We start from the raw sequence: 27,334 nt of genomic DNA, 5'->3' as shown, positions 1-27,334 counted from the left end.
CATTTTGATGTCTGGTATTTTTCTAGTTACCAACTGACTAAAGTTTCATAGTTCAATATGGTTAATTTACATGTATTTTAAAAGTAGTTTTGTAAGTAATGAACAATAATATAGAGATAATTACAAAAGGACCTTTACATCATCCTTTAGTGGCGTATTTAAACATGCCGGAAAATTTTATGCTTGAGGCTTTCATCTTTCATGGACAACAATTAGAAAAGGTCTATTACTTGATTTTCTATTTAAGTATGCTCTTAATAGAATTTAACGAAATGTTAATATTTCAAGTGTAAATTTATTAAAAGAAATAAGTCAAAACTTTTGTTCAAACTTTTATTGTCAGTTTAAAATGTTTAAGTTTTTAGTGAGAACTTGTAGAAAACAGAGCCAACAGTCCTCCCGCGGTTCCCACCGACAGCACGTAGTTCCTATTTTTTACGTTAAGGAAGTGCGGTTAAATTTGTGAAAGATTTTTAAAATACAGTAGAGCATCGACCGTCCAAAAAATCCGAGCCTATTTCAGGTAGCCGATGACAATTATTATTTCCTTACTAATTTAAAAATGAGTCGTAAGCTTCTGTTTATAGTGATTTTCTAACATTGGAAACAGATTATGTAATAATTATTGATGGCAAAGGCTTTCCGGAATTATTCTCCAAAGTCAATTTTTCAGACGATCAAAGCTCTACCGTATTTATACATAAAATTCACTAATGTGACAATGACCGGTAAAAGGATACACGCTGGGCGTAAACGATCGCATCACGTAAAAGGAAGCGACCGTGATGAGCATTAAGTATAGGGCGTTGTTGTAAAAGATGGAAAACGTAGTCGCTTCGTAGTCGGCCACTTCGTTCTTCTTCCATAAAATTCTATGAAAATAATAATAAAACAAAATGAGAAATTACAAGATCCTCCCCTGTATTCTTTTTGGGTAACAAAACTGGGTAAATTATATTACAGCTCTGCTTTGGACAATTACAATGTGATAATATGAATGACAGCATCGATGCTCTCGGTGAACTTTTATACACTAATCTGGTTAACAGATATCTATATATTTTACTATAGCAATAAATACGGTTGTGTTATCTTCACAACACTCCTCTGCACCAGAAAGGTAATAATTTCCACACTCGTGGCACCGATTGTGTAATCTCGATCTGACCGTCTGCTTAGAGTGCAAAGCATTTCTAAAAATGGAGCCCTCAGTATTATAATTTCCAGATTTCCCTTGACAATACGTGCTTAAAAGACGAGTCGTAGCCGCCACCTCTCGATTTGGCCATCTACTACTTTACAAAGGGGAAAAAATATAAATTTTGGTATTGATAGGTGTGAAAAGAAACACTTGTCTCTGAAAATACAAATTATGAAGCATTTTAAAAACATAAAATTACTCCAGTACACAGGTTAAAATATTTGTACGATCAATTGTGTATTGTCATACTGTATAGAAGTCACTTGGGATAAAGACAGATTTACTACACCTACGCACGATCCTAATTATCCATCTAGTTTATGCTATGGTTTAATGGCATATTCTAACAATTGAAATTTTCACGTTCTGTTATAATTTGTTTGACAATAACCTAAATTCAATTTATTGAAAAAAAAAGTTGGTAAGACATGCAGTTCTTCCTCCAGTTTTTTTTTTTTCCTCTGTCTAAATCCTAGATATAATAAATTTTCGGTTTTGGTGTTAACTGGATACTCTTGTTGCAACGTGTAACAATAGCACGACTTTTGTTTATCCCGGAACCGTGAAGACTGGGTGCAGATCTGGTAATTAGCAAGTTGACAAGAAAAATACCGATTTTGCCGATCGGTTGCCATTTCGATGGCGATGTAGTGTATATTTCACATTATTACGAATAATATACTCGAAACTTTGTTATTTAAATTTTTCTATGTTTACTTGTTTCTTATGTTGTCTTACGGTAATTATATATTAATACATTCGTAAATAGATAAATTGTACAGTACATTACCTTTCGTCCTTCTCCTTTTTAGACATTTTCTTGTCGTCGGCCAATTTTTTCATAATTTCTCTTGTCACTGCCTCTTCTCTCTTTACGGCAACTCTAACAAAAAAAAAAAAAAAAGGCAACCGATTCTTAAATCAACTATGCTAATCACTAAATTTACGAATACTTATTTGGTAATGAGTGAAACAAAACTTTTCTACAAACAAAGAACTACTAGTGTTGGGCCTCTTGTCAATTTGTATTGTGTTGTAATTTTAATTTCTATGCAAGTTACTTCTGTGTAAACTTGACAATACCAAGGTGTGCATTTTGCAAGATTAAAGGTGAGAAAACACTCGTGAAACTGAGACCCTATATTATTTGACATATCACGCTGACAAAATATTAAGTTTTTATTTATGCTAGTAGTAGTTCCTTGGCACAAAACCTTTGCATAACCCTCTCCACAGACTATTGTGCCTGGCACACACATTTGTAAAATGTAAGTGACTCATACAACATGGAATTCATATAAAACAGAAAAATCAACAGTGTTATGGGGGGTTGACTGTAATCAGTTTCCATTTTTGGGATAAAATTTTACTTCAAAATTGTGCTGCTGTTCCCTTAATGTGCATATTACATATGTTTAGTAATAAATTTTGTGTATGAAAAGAAGTTGTAAAACATCCTTTACACTTCTTTAACAGATGAATTATGGCACTCACCTTGCCAGATAGAAGAGTTCAACATGTAATGCTCGGTGCCTAAATAGTTTACGACGAGCTCCTCTTACCCTCTCATTGAGAGGCCGAAAGTTCCGCTGTGAAATCAGGATGGGGGTAACAAATCAATTGATTTGTTACCCCCATCCTGAAAAAATTGTTACCCCTATTGAAAAAAAGTTGTTTACATGTTATTGCAGCAGCAGTACACAGACATCATCAAAATTACATGCTGACTTGTGGGGTATGTCTAAAGTTCTTGCATTTTTATCCATACAAGATATCCTGTGGTCAAGAAATGAGTTTGGTGATTACAATAGGCAGAAAACATTTTCCATGTCATTTGTAGCTTGGATGATAGTTTATGTGAACACTTGCAACTGTCTGACAAATTTGTTGGTGAATGTGTGGATTTTTGTGAAGGGTTGAGAGGTGTAATGTCTTTGTCCTTGTTTTTTGAAGGAAACTCTAACAGAATATGTCACTGGCCCAGATACAATGCTGCTAGATATGGAGATATGTGCATTAAATGTCAATACGCATACAAGCCTTATGCCCAGATGTTTGTTGCAAGGAGAGCAATTGACTGATCATTTTTAATGTCACGCTGCCACGATCGCTAGATACAAACCCGCATGACTTTCGATTATGGGCTAACTGAAAAAACTCATTTATCGAGGTAACGTTCCCAACCTAATCCGGACAAGCATCTCGCACGTGCAACAATTCCATGCAGTGAATGTAATTTTTAGAGTATGGAAATGGAGGACATATATCTTTGTTTCTTTTCAATTACAGATATAAAATTATTGCACTTTGATGCAATTGCATAACTCTTGAAATTTGTTAGAAAATACACATAATATAATATGCTCATTAAAGAGATATAGGGCAAAGTTGATATTGCTGCTAACAGCTGAATATTTGGTAAAATTTATTCCTGAAAATCAAAACTGAATACTCGGGCAGTACATATACCAAATTCGTTGAGAATTACCCAATAGTTGTTTCTACAGAGAGCTCTGAACAACTACTATTTAATTATAATCAAGCAAGTTTTCACTCATTTTTGTGATCAATTTTTGAACTCTTCCAATCTTGTGACGTTAAAGAATTAGTTGAAATGAAATTTTTAAGCGGAAATTTTATCTCGTTTCTTCTGCCTTCGAGCACGAGACAATTGTATATATTTTAACATAGGCAGTTGTGTCACATTTGAGACATATTGGGGTTGTCGTTTTTGAACCGGATTACCACGGTCGATAAAAAATTTCACAAGCTTCCGAGCAGTTTTTATTTTTTTTCTAGCTCTGCAATATTAGAAAAACATTTGCATGCAATTTCACTTATGATAGGCCTTTCCCATTTTTCTTGCTCTCTCAAATCATCTATTGGAGATATTAATTATCCAAGGTCCAGAAAAATCGAGTTAAAATAATTTCAAGTCCTATTATTGCGAGCAGAAATGGGGACAGTCGCAATGTTAATCTATCAACTTAGCAGACACAACAGTATTAAATATATAAAGCTTTCTACTATATTGATATATTTATATCTTTTCATATTGATGGATATCAAAAGACAATTCGAGCAAGATATGTTTCACAATCAAGTAGTCTGACTTTGATGTATGACCAATTCCAGGACTTGCATCATAAAATAAAAAACAATAGTGATAATGTGATATGGTTTCCAATGCCACACGTAATAAAATACTTTTAATTCATTAAAAGATTTGTGAAGACACAGAAAGAAAACCACATTCTAAGCTACTGAAAACCATGCTGAGAGAGAGTTGTAATTTTTGCTTGAAATCCATTTTATTTAAATTTCTTAATTCCTTATTAGTATTGTTATAAAACCAAGATTAAAATGCTTATCTGGATCGAGAAGCTCTGCAACAAGTTTTGGCTTTCGGTTCTTTTCGACGTGACGAAAACCCAAGTTAAGGCAAAGCAAATTTTCCAAACGTTATACGGAGCAAGTTTATTGCTCTTTACAATATTACACTTAATTATTGTACCCAGCGACCGCACCCGATTATTTTTAATTTCAAACAATTTTTAGATCAACGGAGAACACCAAATAAAAAATTACACAAAGCCATAAAAACCAACATATTTAAAACTGGTTTGCAGTTTAATAAAACAAAGATACTACTATTATGTTTATAAAAATCGACAAACAATACGGCCAAATTTTTTAATCGGACTATAATAAAGCTAATTAATTACAAAAATATTGTGTAATTTGGACTTCTTGTATTAAACGAGTACAGTGAGCAAAGTCAAGTCAGTCTAAATTAACTGGTCCAGCTAACAGGCATTTTAGATTAAAACCAGTTTCAGATCAATCTTTTCTAATTACAGTAGAGTCCCGATAACTCGGGCACACCCTGGCAGGGTGAAAAAACCCCTAGTTAATTTTCATTATAGACAGGCTTTATGCCTCAAAGTATTTTTCTGAGGTCTGTCTTATCAGGTAAATTACTGTACACTGTGTATTCATTAATTTTTATTTTCATGTAGTAAAGGCCTTCATAAAGTACATACTTTTCCTTTGTTTAAGGGTACTTGGGCAGTTTATTCTCTGTTGTATTCTCAAGTAAACAATACATACAAGTACAGTACAATATTTTCTAAGGAAACACTCGTACTTATTCTTTTTTAGCCCCATTCCCGATAACCCGGCATTTTCACAGACTCGGCCACCCTTCGGTCCACATTAGGCCGAGTTTTTGGGACTCTACTGTATTAAACTTAATAAAAGACTGCAAGTTAACTGCCTACCTTTAGTCTGAATTACATTGTGCTATAATACAGCTGCTAATTATTTACAAAATTCCGCTTTATCACTTAATACTGTGTCTCAAATCTGGTTTATATGAAATTATAAAAGAATTTGGAATTAATAAAAACTGATAAACGGATACACACTGATGATTATGCAGAACTTCCAACATACAACAGAAAGAGAATTAGAAAAAAAAAAGAACAAACTATTTAAATTAAAAGTGATTGATAAGCAATTCAAGAATTTTATTTCAAAATTAAGGAAATGATAGAATCCCAAATTTGAACTACAGGTTAAAAGGTCAAAGATTGGACAGAGGTCTGGGTAGCGTAACTGGCAATACGTCTGCACGGTAAGCAGAAACTGTGGATTTGAGTCCCGCTCCGATTTAACAAGAGATTGCAAGACGGTAACCAGGCAGCCTGCTTCCTACCAAATTGCTTAATTATTTACTCTTATAGTTCTTTGCTTGCTCATTTGGTACCAGTTAAAGACCCACAAACCAGGAAACAACATAAAAACTAGTGGTGGACTTATAAGAATTTCTTAACAAAAATTGAATGTGTATGTTTCTAATGTGTTTTTTCCCCTATCAAAAATATGTACAATTTACCAAACAGGTTAAAAAAAAATGTAAAATACTATTCTTTCTGTTTGGCTAATTTAAACATAATTATTTATACATTAATACATGATAGGATAGTATTTCCCTAAGATTTTTTTAATTACTTCTACATGCAAATTCTATTACATCTAAAGTTAGTAATTCCTTTTATATGTAAAACAAAGGAATAAGTACGTGTACTGTTGTTGGTCCAAAACAGGCAGAATTAACAGTTTATTTTTTCCAGCCTGTGGGCACTAGGGGCTTTTTTAATCGCACCTGTCATGGGTTTGGCTGGGTCCTTGACGAGATCCGACTGCCCACAGAAAATTCCCAGAGACACTTGTCAGATTCCTTTCCGGAATCCCGGAAAGAACAATAAGGTCAATGCCTTAACTGCTTCAATCATACGGTTGAATAAGCAATATTAGTTAATGGTTTTTTTCTTTCTTTAAATCTAAATCTATCGAAAATGCTTTAAAATTCTGTCAATGTTAATAAAGAAAAACTGTTATCGATAGTTAATAATCTGAAATTGAACAATAATACAGTAGAAGTATAAAAAGATCAATAATTGTACCATAGAATTTAAAGGCTGTTTTGGAAAAATATACACACACATTTCAGAATTATAATGTTGAAATTGTCCCAGTTTCTAATAAATTGATTACTACTGGACAAAACAATTATTCTTCTAAAGAGAACAGACTGATATATTTTTAAAATAAATAAAAAATTTTTATAAAATGGACAATTTTAATAAGAGAAAGATGTTTGTAAGGAATTGAACCCAAATTCTAAGTGTAATATTCTTTATACATTTCATTTACCTTTGCTTCTTGACCTAATAATATTACGACAATATTTCATATGTAGTGTAAAACAAGTAAAGCTTTACATCTTAGGTGTGTTCGAGTGGCTTTCGAGCGTTTTAATGCCGCAAAATTTGTGGATGGCGGAATGTACAAATGACATATTTTAATTGTAAGGGAAAATTTTAGTTATAAAATAAAGACTATAAACTTTTAGATGTACATTTAATATTATATATTTATCAACATCATCATCAACTATACAATTAGAGTAAGAAATGTTGTAGAAAGAGATTTAAAGAGTACAATACTACAGAAATAAATATGTTTCTTGCAAGACTTGCTTTGTGGGGGAGACTTTGTTTTTATGAATAAAAATTAAAAAATCTAAAACCACAATGTATTAAATATTTATTTATATATAAATTTACTATTTGCAAACTTAATTCTCTGACAAAAAATCATCATAATTAAGCTCAATTCACGTTGGCATACAAACTGTCGGTTTATCCCTTTGCGGTAACTATTCAACCAGTTAATATCTCGACTTTTGACGAAATTCAATTTGTTTGACAATCACATTCAAACATAGTTTTGGTCTCGTGTACTATGACGCAAATAACATTTTGCTTTGATCGCCTTACAAACCACCATTAAAGAACAAAACAAAGACTAATGTGAACCTAGCTTTAATGTTATGTTAAATCGGCTACGTCTTCAATAGAAGAAATATTTGTCATTGTCTCTATCTAATTTTAAAATCATCATATGAATATATAATTAAAATTAAATATTTTTAAATGCAACAGATTCTTTTCTTTATGAATGCTTTAGAATACTTTCTTTTACAATTGATATAAAATTTTTGTCACGATTGTCTAAAACAATTTAAGTGCTATATTTTTTTTAAATGATATATAATTCAAAGTTCGTATTCAGAAATAAAATCTGAATTTGTAACACCAAACCTATGGGAAATTAGAGATCAATTTTTATTAAGTTGTTTATGTTTAATTGATACCTGGACTTTAGCAGTCAATTAGGTCATAAAACTGGATACCTATTGTATTTAGATTATGCAAACAAAGCAAATACATATCGTCTCTTTCTGCAATTTTCAAAATTAACAGTAATTTCAGATTTTACATATAAAAATATCATACTATCTCTAGTATTTGTTAACATACAGAACAATCCAATACCTATAATTTTCCAACCGATCCAATCTGATCTTTGTTTCTCTCCATACTCTACAGGTGTAACACTTGTAAATGAAAGCATTAAAGCTCATTGTTTTAGAGATTATCTGCTTTGNGGGGGGGTCGACTGTAAACATACAAGCAAGATATTCATTTTTAATATGCCATGGCCTACACTGAACTATGGCTTCCATTTAAGTGTGTAATTAATAATTAAAATATAATTTTAACTATAAGTCTATTCAATCAGCGCGCCACAGAAAATCGTCCTGCATGCCATAGGTTGCCACCCAATTGTAACAACCAAACACTCGTTCTATGTGAACCATCATTTGATTAAAGAGAATTAAATAATAAGCAAATTTTATTATAAAATGAAGAAAGTATAACCAGAAATTCATTTTGTAATGTGTAAATATGATGCAATTGACTTCTCAAAATAATAAAATTGAAATTTATCATTTTCATAAAAAAAGTGTATTTATAACAAAAAAAATGTTATAGTAACAGAACTGGCAACATGTTGATGCCAGTTGATGCTACCGTTGCCACAGATTTCGGTGTTTTGCGTGTCAAAATTATTCTGCTATTGTTCATCCTCCCAAATTTTAATGGCACTTTTCCAGTTTTCTATTGAATATATATACCCTGTATAAGCATTAAGTAACAGCTGAACAGCCAAGTCCTTGCCAAACACACTAGTTCTTGTTAGACCATCGCAGTTAAGTACCATAGAGCCTGGATAATACATTGATCTGAGATGGCAGAGGATATAAGATATTTGATTTTCCCTACAAAGAGTTTAGTGGCTCTGGCCAATTCAAAGTTTGGATAGGAGGATAGAGAGATTTGTTGTCGGCAAAGTCCAATAAAAAAATGTAGAATATTAAAAAGTATATTTAAGTGTGCTTATTACTACTGTTAAATATATACAATATACAGTGGGATCAGTTAACGAACAGTTTGAACTACAAACAAATCAGATAACGAACACTTTCACAAAAGATTTTTATGTTCGGACAACGAATGCCTCACAGAACAAACGCAAGAAACAGCGACGTAAAATAATGAATACCAATTGTCTTTGGGCAACAATTCGAAACTTCTCAGAGCGCAGGAAACGTTAACATTGATGCTCAACCCAGTATATACTGATTGGATAGTATTCCTCCAAACTTTGAAACTCTCCCTTGTAATTTCAGCCTTTTATTTTTCTGACAGAAACAATTCTTTTATAGTAATTGCGAGACTATCGGGTGGGCACTTGTTAAGTTTTGCGTTGGATTTTATTTTCGAAAGGTGAGAGTATAACAACAAAAGTAGAGAGTGGGCAGAAGATTTCTGATGTTGCTGGGCCGTATGGCTTGAACAGGTCTGCAGTAGGCCACAGTTCAATCTTATCTAAGAAATATATAGCATAATCAAGAAGACTCAAGCAGCTAAAGGAGTAACAAAAATCACATCTGAGAAATAAAGAACATTGAAGTGCTCATAATGGAACCTGAAACAGATCTGATGACAGAAGAATGCTAAGAACTCTTGAATGAAGAACACCAAGAAACTTGCCAAGGTATGTTTTCTTCTGAAAAAGAGGATTCATGCCGATATCTGCTATTAAAGATCTTTTGAAGTGGGAAGATGTCAGAACAACGGTCTTAGAATGGCATCCAAACCAAGTTGAGGTTAATAGGCTTTGGGATCGCTACAATTACAATGCTATTAATTACTTCTGAAAAATCCTGAAGAGAAAAAAGCAATCGACGTTAGACAGATTGTTTAACACCCACAAATGGAAAAACATTAATAAAAATGCAAAACTATGTATGAGCAGTATGTATTTTCATTATTACATATAAATACTGTATACTTTCTTACTATATGTATATTTTTTAGAGTTTCCAAAACAAATTGATCAAATTCCCATAAAAACCTATGATAAGTCGATAATCGGTTAACGAACAAGTCAGATAACAAACAAAGTCTTGGAACAGATTATGTTCGTTAACCAATCACCCGCTGTATATAAAATCAGATGAGATATCCTTAATTTTGCCACTACAGTATCTAATACCTTCCAATTACAGAAAGCTGAAAAGCTTATTGCTTCAGATTGCAATTCTTTAACCCCTTCAACACGCTACCAGAATCAGAAATAACAGTCATCACTAACGCTTTCAGTGTCACCTTTGTTTAGGTTGTGTCGGACAAGTTGTGCGGTGATCATCCGCAAATAATCCTGTCTTTTTTCACATTCAAGGTGGTATGATTCTAATTGCATTCTAAATGCAAAAACATGATTAAATGTTTCTAAAATGGCTTGATGAGGAGTCTGAAAAAGAAAATGTAGGCTTCTTTCTTGCATATGAGAGTGAGGATCTCTGAAAATCCTGGTAGCATTGAGAAAGCAATCAGATACTCCACAGGCAACATCAGTATCAACACAAAAGTGTGATTATTGCCAAAAAAGAAGGATAGGAAAACAGTATCTAACTTGTAAGAGTGTAGCATGTAGCCTACTGCACCAATCTGCAGATACCACATAACAACCTGCAAACAATGCCATTTTAAAAATTCAGAGTAAACAGATTCATAACTTGAATAGATTTTATAATTAAGTTTAACAATAATTTCAAGTATCGTATTTCTTTTTTATCAATCTGATTAGATATCAATTTTCTATTTCTATATCGAAATTACTTTTAATATATTTTAACTGAAGTGAAGTAAGGAAAACATTAAAATGAGTATTATTCATGACAAAACTTCCTGATCTAAATAAAATTTCTCAATACAAATCATTAAAAATATGAAAATATGTAGGGTGAGTCGGCAATCACCCTGGAGTAATGATGTTACAAATCCAACCACGAGTAATGCCTGGTTAATTTAACCAAGGTAATGTTAGAGAGAAATAAACGACCTGATAATCAGAAATCGCAGATAATAGAATTCACATTTAAAATATTATATTCTTCATTTATTTGACAATACAACTAGAGAAGAAAAACTCACATATTAAAATGATTACATATAAAACTTTATATAGGCCCAGGCAAAAGCAGAACTGAAACTACTGAGGGATAAGTATATACAGCATATTCTTGTCCCTCTTTCTTAAGTACCCTGTGGCTTCTAGGTATTTAAGGAGTGCCCTATTAAAAACCCTGTGTAGCAATTGTGTGTCTGCTAGATCAACATATACATCCTCACTTCTGGCATAAGAGCCTAAAAGCTGTGGATGAAAGTTTCTTTCTGATAGTATATACCATTGGTATCAACTGGGCACTAAAGAAGGAAATAAAGATCAATTTTAAAGAAAAGAACATCTCTTTTCAAGAAAATAATCCATAATGGCTACATTTCCTTATTCTATATTACTAAATGATGAATGCTAACATTCCCCATTGATTATATCCCTGGTTGACTGAACTCCAGATAATACAGTTTCTGTAGTATATTATATCAAGAAAATAACAACATACAAGTAAAACAGCAAGGCCATTTTTGGGATAAGACTATGTCTCAGAGACTAAGGGCTTGACTGCACACCATTTTCTAAGGAAAAGGGAAAAATGAGCACTCTCCAATGAGGAAAAGCCAACACCAGTACTCGGGATCCTGGTGTAGATTATGTAGGCTTCATTGCTGTCGTGGTTATGACAGGTCACGTTATCATGGGCTTATTCTTGGCTATGGTAAGAGAGATCACTTCGACATGGCAGGTCTCGTCCTCATTCTCCAATCTTCTTTTGTATTGCTGGTTTTGAGTGCAATTGTTCAAACTTTGCCAGCCACGGCCAGTGTCGTCCACTAGACAATTTCGGTGAAATTAATGGGTCAAAGGGATGCAAACGAGGTGTCAGCAACATACAAGAAAAACAAAATGACGAGAGCAAGATAATACAAGCATAACATGTGTCACATGTTTGTCAAAATTTGATCTTGCAATGTTCGCATTTCGAACTTCCCAACAAGCAACGCATGTGCAAACCTCGCACTAGTGTCTGTTCGTAGAAACACTGTCGCTATTTTGTATTTTATTTTGACTCGGTTCCCCGATGACCTACAAGTCTGGTATGTGCGCATGATTTGGGCACCAAATACCAAATTGCAACTCCTGACATGTACTCCTTCGTATCTCTAAGATGTCCAACTGTTGACAGTAGCACGATTTTATAGACAAGATAGTCTCATCAATATAATAGATTGAAAATTTTTTTAGCTTCTGTATTTATCATCAATTTCTATACAGCGGTGAACTGGCTCACCAACAAATTAAAAATTTTCCAATGGGCCATCCTTATTTTTATAAACATTATATTTCACTTTTAAAAATTTAATTAATAAAACCAAAATTCAAGTGCTATCTATTGTATTAAATTTTAAAGTCTTATTCTAATTCAAGCCATAATCCTCCATGGCACAGCCCATATGAAGAGATGACCAACTCACAGCAAACACAATCTATTACTTAAAAGTTTAAAATGACTAATTCATAAATGAGCCTCCACAAACTGGCTCATGCAAACTGACATTCAGCCCACCAAGACATGCATTTTGTAATTTCTAATTTAAAAAAACTGATTACAACTCAGGTCATAGGCCACCATAACTTTGAAGACATTTCTATCCTGTGGGTACCAACATGGCTTTTTCCAAGACAACCGTGGGTTTGGCCGGTCTGCAATAGGGGCAACCAGCTGGTGAGGGAGAACCAAACATCTGATAGACATCTGTCAAAGTCACCTAATCATTCCATTATTAATCATTTCCATTACTAGTTCAACATAGAAGAACTATAAAAAGAGATCTAACTAAAATAGAAAGCATTTAAAAATCTGTTATATGTAACAATCATAAACTGATCAAAAAATTAGAGAAGCAATATTGTATTTGGTGAGGCTGTATTTATTATAAGCCAAAATAAATACAACCTCACCATAAACTGGAACTGCATATTCGCAAATCACACCTAAATTCAAACTTTCCAGCAAATAAAAATAAAAAAATATAAAGATCGAACGTTTTCGACCACTTTCGTATTTATTGTACCGGCTGCATGAGCCAGTACAATAAATAAAAATATGATAACAATTTGGCTAAAATGCATATTTTTTCACAAATTACTATACATTTTACTGTATCTTATGTAACAATAACGTCTGGGATTCAGAACAGTTCATCATGAATGATTTACATATGTATCAGGCTATTAATGATTTACATATTAATAGCCTGATTAATTACAGTGATCGTTTGGCTTAGTATCATTACATTGGGTTTCGGGAAGTTGATTTATACCAGTAAGTCTTATGAAGAGGAATGAAGAAAAGAGTGGCCCACAAGCAGTGTCTGATTTTAAAAAAGACAGCTACTAAACAGTATTTCCTTTTAAGATATAGCTGATTAAAAAACACTTGGCTTTAGATATATAAGCATACCCATTTAAATGGAAAGAAATAGTAATTGTGACATATTCTCTACTTAATACCAGCTCAGATGTTGCCCAGGTTAACAAGATCTTAGTGTATACAGAGGCTCATGTTCAAAAAAAATCTGCCAGAGTTTCCCTTTGCTATCTAATGGGCTAGTGCTGTATTTGCCCAAGTATGACAACTAGCTCATAATATACATTCACCACTTCACTCACACACAATGGATAACATACCAACTCAAAGTGCTTCAGTGGCAATATAGCGATCAACTCTCAAGGCCAGAAAACCACACCTACAGCCAAAATGGACTCAAGAAATGAACAAATTCATTATCTGTACCTATTGCATATCTTTATCTTATTAACATATAAAGAAAGTCAATGGCCTGACCAATCAACGAACGGGACTACTGATTCAGAAGTTAGGAGCATCGAGATCACTTGGCGTCATTAGACGTCACAACGAAAACCATTGACGACATTGTTTTTCAAATTAAATTTCAATGCACATGCAAGTAAGATGATACTTCCATTTTTCGGTATGCATTGCAACTGAATTTAAATCAAATTAATTAACAAAAACCATATTAATTGACATTTGGGTAATATAAATGACATCCACGAATCCATGTTTAAAGGTGCTCAACTCAAATTGAATAAAAATTTATTAATATAATATTATATATTATAATATTTAATTTAATTTTTTTTATACTAGGTAGCCAGTTAATTAAAACAAAAAATAATAGAATAATAATTAAAAATGATTTTTACACTGAAACTAAAATCACAAAGTTCACACTAATTCCAGCACTGGAGTAAAATCCCGACTTCCCTAAAGCTGTTACCGGCCCAAGTATATATCTTATACTCATTGTGCGCTGGTATCGGGTTTAGGGAAGTCAGGCTGAAACTAAAATTTAAATTAAAATCAAAAATTAATTAATTAATTTTAATTTAAATCAAAGCAATTGAAAGATATTTCAGAAAGTGTGGAGAAAGTACTTGTTTGTCTTGATTGATTTCGTCCAGGCAATCAGTGTTGTTTCTATTCATAGCACTTTTACTTTCCTGACTTTTATATATAAAAGTGGGAAGTATGGCAATTGGTCAAAAGATGACCCCAAGATTTTTACATTTTTGGACTTAAAACACCTTAAAACATTGAGAAATGCAGAAAAATTTAGGGGTAATTTCTGTATGTATGGATGGATGTTAGTGTGCGGGGGCACAATTTTGTTCACCCTCTTTCAAGCTAAATAACTTGTGTTTATTTTTGTCAAAAATTTCTGAAATTTTGCAGGAAGGTTTGTTTATTAAGGGAATTGATGATATTAAATTTTGGTGGTTATATGTCAACAAGCTGGAGAGATATTAGGAGTCGTGTGTATCTTGTGTAAGGTCTAACTTAATGATGATTTTACTCATCATTAGCATAAAGAATTTTTTATAAAACGCATCCCTATCCTGAAAATTAAGCTTTTTGTCATTTTATAACAGTTAAAAATATAAAAATTTTTTTAATAAAATATGATAACAGATGGCGGCACCAAAATTTTAAATGTTGCTGGAAAAGTTGAGCAACTCGTTGCTGGTTTATTTTGTAAAATGATGGTTTTGGTTTGTGGTGAAAGAACATTTTGCTTTTAATATACATAGATATGGATAATATGTTATAAATATTATAATATTGCTTTTGTAGGCAATTTTATGCATAAAAATGCAGCTGAAAGGTAAAAAAAGCTTTGTTTTGGGGATCAGAATATATTAATCCATTTTATATTGTTTCTTATGGGAAAATTTGTTTCCGTTTGAGAACAAATCAGTTTTGGAACAACTTTTAGGAATGAATTAAGTTCGAAAACAAAGGTTTCACTGTATACAGAAATGTTGCTAAGTAAATTAAAAAGAATAGATATTAAGCCCAAACACAGGATAGTATCATTAGATATTAAAAATATGTATGTCTCAATATCTTTGAATGGAATTATGGTATAAAATACATTAGAAAGTATTAAGTGTCCAAATTGGCTTATCAAATTTGTTACTTTTATTTTAAATAACCACTTTATAATGAATGATAAATAGTACACTCAAATAAAAGGACTTCCTATGGGCTCCAGGATAGTTCTATCTTAGCAGAACCGTGCATGATTGAATATAACAAATACAAGGTGCGTTCCATAAGTAATGCAACTAATTTTTTCCACGACACAACGATATGCTGTAGCTAGTTCTAACCTGCTGTGCTAGATGGTGTGGGGTGTTAGCTTTAAAACTCGCCCGGTCTCGTTTGCCTCCAACCTGCCGGTGTGTGAGAACGTTCGTTCCCGTGAACCCCATTTTGAGTTAATGTAACACGGAGCGATGGATCATTTTGTGGAGCAACGTTACACTCTATCAAATTTTGCATTAAACTTGGGAAGTCTGCCACCGAAACTTTTACATTAATTCAGCAGGCCTTTGGGAGTGATTGCTTCTCCAAATCACAAGTCTTTCCATGGCATAAGTCATTCAAGGATGACCGAGAGGAGGTTACCGACAAACCTTGCAGTGGACGTCCATCAACCTTCCGAATTGTCTTCTTTGACGTCAGAGGCATTAACCACCATAAATTCCTACTTGTCAGGATCACTGTAAATGCAGCTTTCTACTTGGAAGTGTTCAAAAGACTGAAATCCTAGTCACGCGCTGTTGAAGTGACATCAAGGACACGCGGAAACTTCATCACAACAACGCGCCAAGCCACAGAACCTTCAATGTCAACGATTTCCTGGCCAGGACCCATACTCGATTTGTTCCACGGCCACCTTGACCTGGCTCCCGCCAACATTTTTTTGTTTCCCCACATGAAAGGGAAACATTGAGACACGATTGAAAACATCAAGGTTTATGTTACATCAGCTCTAAAGGACATTCCAGAGAAGGCCTTCCAGAATGCCTACGAGACCCGGAAACACCGCCTTCACAAGTGTATCAATGCAGGAGGATGCTATTTCGAAGATTTTTGACTGATTGTAAAAATATGTTCAATAAATGATTTTTTATGAATTTGGTTGCATTACTTATGGAATGCACCTTGTACATCAGTCAAATACGAGGAATAATTCTATATAAAAGATATGTGGATGATGGTATTGTTATATATGAAAATAATAATGTTAATTTTAATAATTTAGTGGTTAGTTTTAATAAAGTAGACCTGTATATCCATACAGTTTAAGATAAAAAAAAGAAAGAAAATAACAATATGTTCCATTCTTAGACACTATAATAATGAGAGAAAATGATAAATTAATTATACAAAAATTTTAAAAAGAATGTAATGTTCTTAAGATAACCAATTATTACTCTGAAATACCAGAATACATCAAGAAAAATGCTTTTAATATGTATATTGATAAAATTGAATACAGGACCACTAATAAAAAAAATAAAACATGAAGAAATATCCAAAATTCTAAACATGTATATAATGAATGGATATCCAAAAAAATAACTAAAAATTGGTTAAAATCCAAACTGATAATCCAAGGAACAAAAAAATGATAATGTCAAATGTCTCAAAGTCCCATATATAAAAGGCCTGTTTGATAATGATACTGATAAATTATAACATCCAATTAATTCTGGAATGCACTAATACTATTGATATAATGTCTTGGATTAATAGAAAAGATAAGAAAATAGAAACAATAAATTGTATAATTTAATATAGCTGTGTGGTTTATAAATTCAGTTGTAACTGTAAAAATCTGAATGTTTACATAGGGGAAACTAAACTCCAATTAAAAACTCGAATACAAGAACATTTTAACAGTAACAGAACCTTTTTGCAGTCAATGCACATTGTAATAAATACGAGTGCAAAATTAATAAAAATACTATAAAAATAATCAAAAAAGAAAAAAACACAATAAAATTATTCAAGTATATAGTTATAATAAAAGAAAGAAACAAAAATAATAATATGATAAATTATAATGATGGTTTGAGAGTAAATAATAGATGGCACAACTACTTAGGTATTAAATAATACTAATACTGATTAGTGTAGTTCAAAGGGTTATAGTGTAAGTGAAGTTTGCATGGTGGATAATAAAGAATGAAATAATAAGTAAAAGATAACTAATAATAATTTTTGTATGAGATCAAATTTATTGTTAATCTAATGGAACAAACATGAATTCATAGATAGATGGCTTGATACATGGAGTAATAATACATATGTGTAACTAATAACAACTCAAAGCCCGAGAAATATACTATAAATCACCAAACGATCGCCTTAATATCGGGCTATAATATGGCTAATTAAATGATTAGTATAAAGTAATTTGACATTAGAGGTAGACCGTTAGGCGCCATCTCTTAAGTAAATTAATAATTATAATTAAATAAATAAATTATTAAATAAATTTAGAATAAAACTGGAATAAAAGAACTGGCCCGGGATGGGGCTTGAACCCGCAACTTCCGCTTGCCGTGCGGTGCACTTGCCGGTTACGCCACCCGGACCCCGAGCAAGTCTTTGCTTCCAGAAGTATATTAGATTAGATATAACCTTACTTGGTTAAATACATATGTATAACTTACGTGATTGGTAATACATGAATGTGTTAAAGTTTGGCACACATACTTTCAACTGGGAAAGATAAAATGGATTTTATATGGATAATTGGTGATAAAATTACTGTTAGATTAAAACATCATAATTATCAGGTGAATTTTGCTGTGCATTTGCTCTAAATGTGGCATAATACCATGTGACCATGTTTACAGTTAATCATCTAAAACTGATAATTACGGCTCGTAGAGACATGACAACAACATAAGGCCATAAGGTTTTACTACAGCAATGTTAGTGAAACAACACATTTTAGATAATTTAAACACTATTATATATAACACAGCAAATGTTCACTGTGTAATTTGTAAAGCTGTCAACAGCTAAGCATATGATAAATATTTTATTGGTTATTGGTTTTTATCATTTTATTATTATTATGTTAATGATATATGGTTTATGAATGTGTGAGTCTTGTAACATTGTTCAATATTTTTGCCTTAAGTAAAATATATGATTACCTAACTGATAAGGGTCATTTAACATCAGAGACCAAAATGCATTTTAGGAGACATATAAGACAATAATGGTTTCAATTGTAATCCTTCAATAAAATTATGTACTATGTATTTGTAGAAAGTATATTATCGTATTATATATAAAAAGGGATTAAAGGTTAATTGATAAACAAACATCAATAAAACAAACACCACACTAAATTGTCCATAGAAAGGCTGAATCTTCATCATAAAGAGGGAAGACTAATCCTCACAAAAATAGTAAATCTTTATTACAAACAGAGATACTAGAAGTATTTTTCTACAAAAAAACAAATGGAAATATTGAAGACAAAAACAGTAGTTCACCATTAAATCTACAACACTGACCTAAATTTAACACAGTACACATTATGAAGCAGTGCTGAAACCAGATGGAGCTTCATGGTAAGCATTCTAACAATCTTGACAAGGATAATGTTGAAAGAATAGCTAGCTGACTCATGGAGATTGCTTTGGAGAGACAGGTTCATAATTGCCATGCAAGACCAGATCATAAATACAAAATACTACAGGAAGCACATTTTAAGAGAGACAGAGAATATTTCCAGATGACATTTGTAGGAAACGTCTCATCGTATACATAATTAGATTGTAGCACATCACATAGGATTGTAAGCCATTTAACACAGACTGACTACTTGTCGAATATCAAATACAATACATTAAAAGCTTGCACACAAACACAAACTATTATATATCCAACAACCATACTACAAATATACACCTAAGACAGTCATATAAAACAGTACAAAATACACTATGAACTTGCTGCCATAATCACAGAACAAACAATCCATCACAATAGACCAGACATCACATTCATTGGCAAACAAAATAAAATCATATCTAACACAGACATAGCTGTTCCAAACACCCACAATATACAAAATACATAAACTGAAAATATTAGAAAATACTCAAAACTCGCCCACGAAATAAATGGAAATTCGGCAAATGGATAGGCTACTTATTGCACCTGTGGTCTTTTCGTGCACAGGTGTCATATCACAGCAGACACTACACAGAAGTTTAAAAACATTAGAGATTCATTATAAAACATCACATTTCAGAAAGCTGTCAGATACTCAGGAAATTTCTTAAATTCAGATATATACACAAACAGCACATAAACAAAATAGCAGCTTTTTCTTTAACTACGTCTTGACCTTGGTGTTGCATAGCATTAAGCACCAATATTAACCAAATAGGATATATTTCACCAACACCATAATAATTAATACAATCTTTGTTACAAAAATTAATTAAAATATTTACTGATACAAAGGGAGGATGAGTATGAAGGGTATACTACAAACTCACCTAGGATTTAAGTTTTGTGTACAGTAAGACCCTGCTTAACGCGGTCTTGCTCGAAGCCTTAAAAAAGCTCAAAATTTAAATTGATTTAAATTATCACAGCATTTCATTGATTCGTATATAATATGATTATTTACGAACATGAACCAATCAGAAAAAGATGGCAAAAAGGTGTACTTTCTTTAAATCTATGTTTGTTTGGTGCAATTTTGGAAAAAATATATCATCACGGATGCCATAGGCAATATCAACTTTGCCTAACAAGAAATAACTGATAAATGCACGAATGAAGCTTGGAAGAAGTAATGGCTGAAGTTTCCAAGGATTCTCAACAAGAAGAGCCTATCGCTGTATTGTTAGATTGACTAAATTGTCAATCTAATCGATACAGCAGGACTAGGAGATTTAGACGAGCAGGATATTGAGGAGTTGCCGCAGGTTTCTGGTGAGAGTCTTATCAACAATGACCTTCAAGAACTGGCAGAACAAGGAAGGAATTCATGTAGAACTGGAAAATAGATATTCTGAAAATGAAGAACCCAAAAAATTTCTCTACAGATTTCCTTAGTAAAAATTTGGTAACGATAACCAAAATCGTTGATCAAATTGTAGCGAAAGATCCAGATTTTGAAAGCAGTGCAAATGCAAAACGAGGCATTTTGGATGCGATCATCTGCTACTGACATTTGCTTAAGGAAAGAAAAAGGCAACAAATGAAACTTCACGANTACCTTTCCTATTGACAAGCAACTGGTCAATTTTATAAGACCGAAAATACAGGAATATCCCTTTGCTATAAAAAACGCAGTACAGCTGCACAGTGGGGCCAAATCCCAAAAAGCTGACCAAAAGTCAAAAGTGTTATCAATTTGGCTGAAAGTCAGTACTCAAGGGTTTTCGGGGTTGCTGATTATGAATACAAAGTCAAAATTTGAAATAAAAACAAAACGACGGATTTAACATGAACCACTTTTGTAGGAAAACTACAAAATAAATTCATATATTGTTTAATACAATAAAACATACAATCAGTTGATTTAAAAGTTCATGCATCGTTATCCAAAGAATAATTTGATTCACAATCAGATGATTCAACTTTGAAATCGCTGGAGCTTCCCGTACTTGCTGGTATACGTGGCGCAACTAACAATAAAACTGCTTCTGAAAGCAACAAGTGTTTTTGAGGTAATTCACACAAACTCGAAATAAACGGATTGGATATTAATAATAAGTGTAAAATAATGTCTTCCATTATTTTCACTCGGAAACTTTTCTTGCAAAATCTTCTCGAAACTTTTTAATGTACTGTATTTATTAGTAGACTCTTGAGCGTCTTCAAACATCTGCCCTATCGGCAATACCGATGAATTTATCACTTCTGCACCATCTTATGTACCGAAGTTGACACGCAGAACCACGGATATAACTGCACAAAGTAATGAGCTATCTGTAAAGCATAATCTTGAAATTCTATGAAATCAATTTCATGGTCACACGAAATTGTCTGCAATATGACACAGAAACGCTTAATCAAGTCCTCATCAACCCCTGTAATAGCAGCAGAAATGCTTGAGTTTTCGAAAAATTGTCAAGCGGTATTCCCATCATTCGAGCTACCAAAACCAGGCTTTGGTTGATCAACTATTAGACCCAATTCTATGCGGAAACCCTTCTGTATATTCGTTTTTCAGAGTCTTATTTATTTATTTCCTTAATCAAACTGTGGCAAGCGGATAGTGATCCGCTTGCCTCAGTTTGATTTCAAGCTTATATGCTACATGCAAACAACATTCAAAACACACAGACAAATTCAAGAAAAAGAGCAAAACATGCCGCGTTGTTAATATACAAAATTCAGAAAACTGTGTTTTACATTGCAAGAACTTGCACCAATGACACAATTGCAGCTAGTTGCAGCTAGTTTTAATTTTTTTTCATTCAATAATAGTTCCATCTACAACATGCGATCAGTCCAGTCGCAGAACTCTACAGAATTTATGAACTTTTCTCTACGTGTTTAAAATTTTCTGTTGTAATCTTCCGTTCATTTTCGTACAAATCATTCGTTTACTGTTATCACATTAAATATTATTATCAATTTTGTGTTACATAATGGTATTCAACTTACTTGCAGCTGCAGATTCCATTTTTTAAATTTAAATTCGATTGATTTTTAGAGATTTGGCATCCTCTTGAATATAGCGTAGAAATCTTTGCTTACTGCATGACATGTCTAGCTTGATTGAGGGTCCCCTTTCAACTGAACTACAATAGCAGGTATAAGGGATAGGGGGCGCTAAAGTCTAGAATTTGACCTTCGGAGTCTTGTCCGACCTAACCCACGACTAGAAATTACCGGAACTTAAACTCTATTTTTTGACTTTTGGCCAGCTTTTTGGGACTTGGTCCCACTGTGAGCTGGTGGAGAAGCTCAGGAGCATTACCCTCAAAGATAATGAGTGTATGACTGTAATGGATTTTAAATCCTTGTTTCCATCCATAAGATTACCGCCATGTTTTTGCGAGCTAAGAGACTTTCTTTTTGCTAATATAGAAAATCCGACGAGATACCATGCACACATTTTGGAGCTCGCAAATTTGATGTTACACATCATTTTTTATCTTTGAAGGAGTGACATATTTGCAAGGAAGAGGGGTCCCAATGGGCAGCCCTATGTCCGCTATTTTATGTGAATTGGTTTTGCGTCGTTTGGAAGACAAAGTTCTTTCCTTCTTTCAAAATGACATCATTTTGTATGCAAGATATGTAAATGATGTTTTCATACTCTGAAGGAATGATGGTTGCAGTAGGGAATTTCTTAATAAAATCAACGAAAACCCATATGGTCTGACATTATCATTGGACCAAGNAATAAATCAAATAAAATTTTAAAAAATAATAAATTTTGAAGCAATTCAAATTTAAATACTCATACACAATACTAGTCTGGAATAACCATTAATTTTCCTAATTTAATTAAATGTTTTTTCAGTCTGTCACACAGACTGTGCCCATCACTGGTATCATGTCGTCAAACCTTCCTAAGCGCAGGTAGAGTGTAAATGTGAAAGGTAGAGTGTAAATGTTTGTCATTACAGTGCTGAATTCTGCGAATTTTCTGATTAGGGCACTACGGCTTCTCTTGACTAGTTCTGACCTTTTTTCTGCGCCAATAGGTACAGTTCTGATGCAATACATAAACTTGTTGACAACCTTGTATGCATTTCGGTTTGATACTCAGAGTTTTTTTAGCCAATAAAATGTATTGAATATGATGTCCACAGCTGCAATCTGCTGTTGGAATAGACTAGCTCCTTGTCCTTCCAGACCTGCAATTAAGAGCTTTGCCTCATCTACTGCAGTTTGAATCGGTGAATTTTCAGGCACGTTAATTTTGTCAATAAATGTGCTGTTTCTTTTTTGAGTATGGTAAGCTATTGCTGTTGATAGCAACAAAAATCCTCTTCCGTTAAAATTCTTATCCTCCTCTACAGGTACTCGAATAGCTTCTTTTCTATAAGTGGTCTGTCTTTTATCAATTTGTACACAACCTATGTAGTCGATGGTGGGGTTTTCAAGTCACGAAACAAAGTCATCAACATAGGAGGGGTGCGGTTTTTTAACTGCACCTCCACCAGCCAAGCATTCAGCTTCTTGATTCCTCATGATTTCAAGCATCCTTATCAAATAGGTTAAAACAGATTGGTTGACAAATACCTCAGCTATTGTTCTACCTTCAATAGCAAAAAACTCTGGGTAATTAAGTTCTTGCTTTAAATTCTTCCTGAAGGCAATTACTCAGTTTTATACTTTCTGAGAGACTTCCTCAGTGCCTACTTCTCCATTTAATAACTTCTCATAAATCTGATCCAATGGTCGTGAAATTTCATCTGTAAGTGCATTTGTTGCAGCACTAAAGAAAGTTGGACTATGTAGTCACAACATACCAGCAGTGGGTGCAGCACCATCAGAGGCAAGGTTGAAGTAGTCACCGAGGATTGCGCTTCTCTCTTTATAGGGTCTGCCAGCCATTTTCTGCACAAAACTTCCTTCTCTTGAACATGGGTTAATAAGGAAGGATAGAAAGTTATGGTTGTGCTGGCACCAGCTTCCTTGGATATTTTCAATGCATCAGCATAGCCCCTCACAGGAATATTCTTATCCACCATGTTGAAAAGTTTTGAGGTTTCAAAGATCTTCAGTGCTAAAACCATAAAAGTGATAATGATAAACTTATGTTTTGAATTAAAATAAAATAAAATAAATAAATCTTTTATATTTTTGATTGTAATCTAAATGTACTAAAATCTTGCTTTGAAAATCAGTAGTTTAACATCAGGGGCAGCTTGAGTATCTTCGAGTAGGAACTGAAAACATCAACGAAAACATAAATGTTATTCAATATTTGTGTTTTCATCAAGAATAAAATATACAATTCAATTTTTTCTTTAAAAATCTTTTTGTAATTAAAACAAAATTTGTATTAGAATATTTGCATAATAGATTACTACTACTATTTGTTCCATGGTCAAAATGAAATGCACACAAAGATTAATTGATTGATTTGTTGATGCAAAGTACTAGGGATCTATGACCAATCAATGGAACCTGCCAGGTGACGATGGTGACTCAGATGTACCAATGACTAGATTGCCGTGGTGATAAAGGCCGGCCTTTACCACCTCAGCCATCCAACCAGATTACAACTCTGAATAACTTGGGATATTGGTTACTATTGGTTCAAGAATTTTCATACCAGCCAGGAAATAAAGTCTACCTTTTAATGGATCTAGCTAAAAGGGATGTCCATAAATTACATAACAAAGATATGCAGGTAATTGTTATGATGTGTTAGAAGCTGTCCATAAATTACATCTGCATTTTTCTTGAAATTTTTACTTCCCTCGTCTCACTTTGTGAAAGTTTCTGTAATCCCTCTCTTCTTTGTACATCCAACAAAACTCAACTCCCTCTTAAAACCTTTATCACTTTATGAACGATAGACACTATAAGTAGAAACAAAAAACACAGGAAATTTTGAAATAAAAATGAATAAATTCATAAGCTATATAAAATTTAATAAAATAAAATAAAAATTCAGTGAAGTTCAACCCCTTCCCTCATCCAACTTGTCATAAAGATCTCCCTTGCTTGTAGTACGGACATCATTTATGCACAGCCCCTTAAAGGGGCAATGTTTATAAAAATAGTATGTAATGCTACAGTCTCAACTCTTTTTCTTTCTTTAACTCTTTCCACCCTATGGGCACTAAAAGGGCCTCTTTTTTAGGAAGCCCATTATGAGTTTGGCTAGGCCCAGAATGGGGCAGCCAGGTGGCGAGGGACAGGGCCCAACATATCCGAACAGATAACTCCCGAAAGATTCCTAGGGATTTTTTTGACCCGTTCGAATTCAATCCCGGGTCTCCCAGAGCGGTAGGCTGCCACCTTGACCACTTGGCCATAGTCTCAACCCTTGAATAATGATTTATTTTTATTTCCGAAGCATCATATAGCAAACAATACCATTTATTTCACCACTTTGTATGTTATACGTGTAATTAATGAAATAATGCAACATTCGGTACTACAAGCTGCATATTACTCCTAGTACAATTAAGAGAGTCAATCGAGGATATGCATTATGTACATTTGGTATGTGCAACAGTGTTAACATGCATTACATAGAGGTGAGACGATAGTTGAGAAGGATAAAAATAGTTAAGTAAATTACAATGATCCCAAACAATAATGGGCACGATTTAAAGGCTAGCTTAGTTCGGATCTAAAAAATAAAGCGACACGGATACGCCAAAGTATCCAACGGCCGCATTTGGCAGACTCAACAGTTCCGGAGCCGTCGAGTATTTTTCTGCCAAACACCCTCTACAGTAACACCATTTTGGAACACGTTTGGTATATTTAGTAGCATCTTTCATTTACGTTACCCGAAACTGACCGACAACGGCCACTTTTTGTTCCTACGCATACATCACTCGTCATTTGGCAAATGTAACTACGAAACACCTTTTCTCGGTTACAACTGTCGATTCTGCCAAACACAGCCAATTCTTCTACTCGAATCAAAATGGCATGCAAATTCCTCTAATCCTGGTCATGTAAAGGATAATAAATAATAGTTAAATCTGTCATTAAATACAATTTAATAAAAACATCTAAAAGAGCAAAATTATAAACAAATCAAGTCATTAGACTGAAAGAATATATCAAAATAGAGCATAACAGAACTTTATCCATCTATTATTATATTAATTCTTCTCCCAATTCAAAATACATAGGTAAAAACAGTAAGATAATCTCTTCGTATAATTACCAAAGGATTTATCATATGCTATCATTAGCCATACAAAGCACGTGTCAATCCACTCTAACTAACTCAGCCATAAAAAAACTAATAATTACTTAAATTCTTACATATTGGAATGGCCGAAACTATAAATGCATTTCCGTAGAATAATGCCGACGACTTGGTCGAGACGTTTCGGCTAAAATCTTGAAGTAAAAGCTCTTCCTCTTTAGTAAGCTTCTTTCCACCCGCCATCTTGACACGTCACTAACTGTTAACTTCTATAAATAATACCAGGTGGCGTCGAGTGTGAAAAATCGATATCGGTGTGGTAAAGATTTTCTATGGACGTGTGTACTCTGCGTGGATAATTAATAAATATTAATTAGAGAAAAATGCCGGTTGTTAAAATAATATAAGGCGTGATCTATACGTGCGTAGCTGCTTAAAAATTATCTGAGCGAGCGTTTGTATGAGACAATGGTTTCGAGCGTTATCTATTGTCGTGTGTGTTTTTTGAACAAATGAAATATGTAAAATGCTTTTTGATTTATAAAAAGTACTCTTGAAGATTTTATTTTATGTTAATAAAAATAACTAATCGGGCCCCCGTCTCTCACTACCCGACCGCTCTATTGTGGCCGAACCCATAACGGGCATGCTATAAGAGGCCCTCTTAGTGCCCACGGGGCGGAAAGAGCCTCATAATATGTACCTGAATCTAGTAAAAGAAATCAATTGAAATCGTCGTTGTTTTAGTTCCTTTTCTCGTTTACTCGAATAAAAAATTCTTTAATTTTTATATAAAAGTTTGTTCAATAATACGATTGAACTTTTGAAATATTTTTAATCAAAAACAAAATAGGAATTTTGGTATTTCAATAAAAAGTCCGGTCGTTTCTGCTCTACGAAAGTTATAATTGAAAGACAAAAAAATCGATAGGTGAACGAATCAATTTTTTATATTTCATGTTGTCGCAGCGTATTTGTAACTAAGTACAGTACGCTGCTACTATAACGTACTGTTCTATTGTGCTGTTAAAATACT

The 27,334-nt window shown here is 33.3% G+C and overlaps 1 protein-coding gene across 1 annotated transcript; it reads right to left on the bottom strand.

Moving 5' to 3' along the window:
* Nucleotides 1-324: 324 nt before the first annotated feature.
* LOC111639948 (translocon-associated protein subunit gamma-like) lies at nt 325-26,572 on the bottom strand. Its single transcript, XM_023385911.1, has 5 exons — nt 26,415-26,572; nt 23,927-24,183; nt 1,992-2,116; nt 741-872; nt 325-428 (listed from the first exon to the last, which is right to left on the bottom strand). Exons 1-5 carry the CDS (start codon nt 26,539-26,541, stop codon nt 362-364), a joined length of 708 nt encoding a protein of 235 aa, XP_023241679.1. The 5' UTR covers nt 26,542-26,572; the 3' UTR covers nt 325-361.
* Between the last annotated feature and the right edge of the window lie 762 nt (nt 26,573-27,334).

This window comes from Centruroides sculpturatus, unplaced genomic scaffold, assembly GCF_000671375.1.
Source record: "Centruroides sculpturatus isolate CEXI.00-Female unplaced genomic scaffold, Cexi_2.0 scaffold1427, whole genome shotgun sequence".
In the NCBI taxonomy this organism is placed as follows: domain Eukaryota; kingdom Metazoa; phylum Arthropoda; class Arachnida; order Scorpiones; family Buthidae; genus Centruroides; species Centruroides sculpturatus.
Note: the sequence above shows the minus strand (reverse complement) of the source record. Positions and strands in the feature narration are given on the sequence as shown.

Excerpts from the sequence above, each read along its gene's own strand:
- LOC111639948 (XM_023385911.1), bottom strand. The coding sequence starts at position 26,541 with ATGGCGGGTGGAAAGAAGCTTACTAAAGAGGAAGAGCTTTTACTTCAA. Across the intron at positions 873-1,991 it reads AAAAAGGAGAAGGACGAAAG|AATTTTATGGAAGAAGAACG; the intron begins GTAATGTACTGT and ends TTATTTTCATAG. Across the intron at positions 429-740 it reads CGATCGTTTACGCCCAGCGT|GAACTACGTGCTGTCGGTGG; the intron begins GTATCCTTTTAC and ends CGTAAAAAATAG.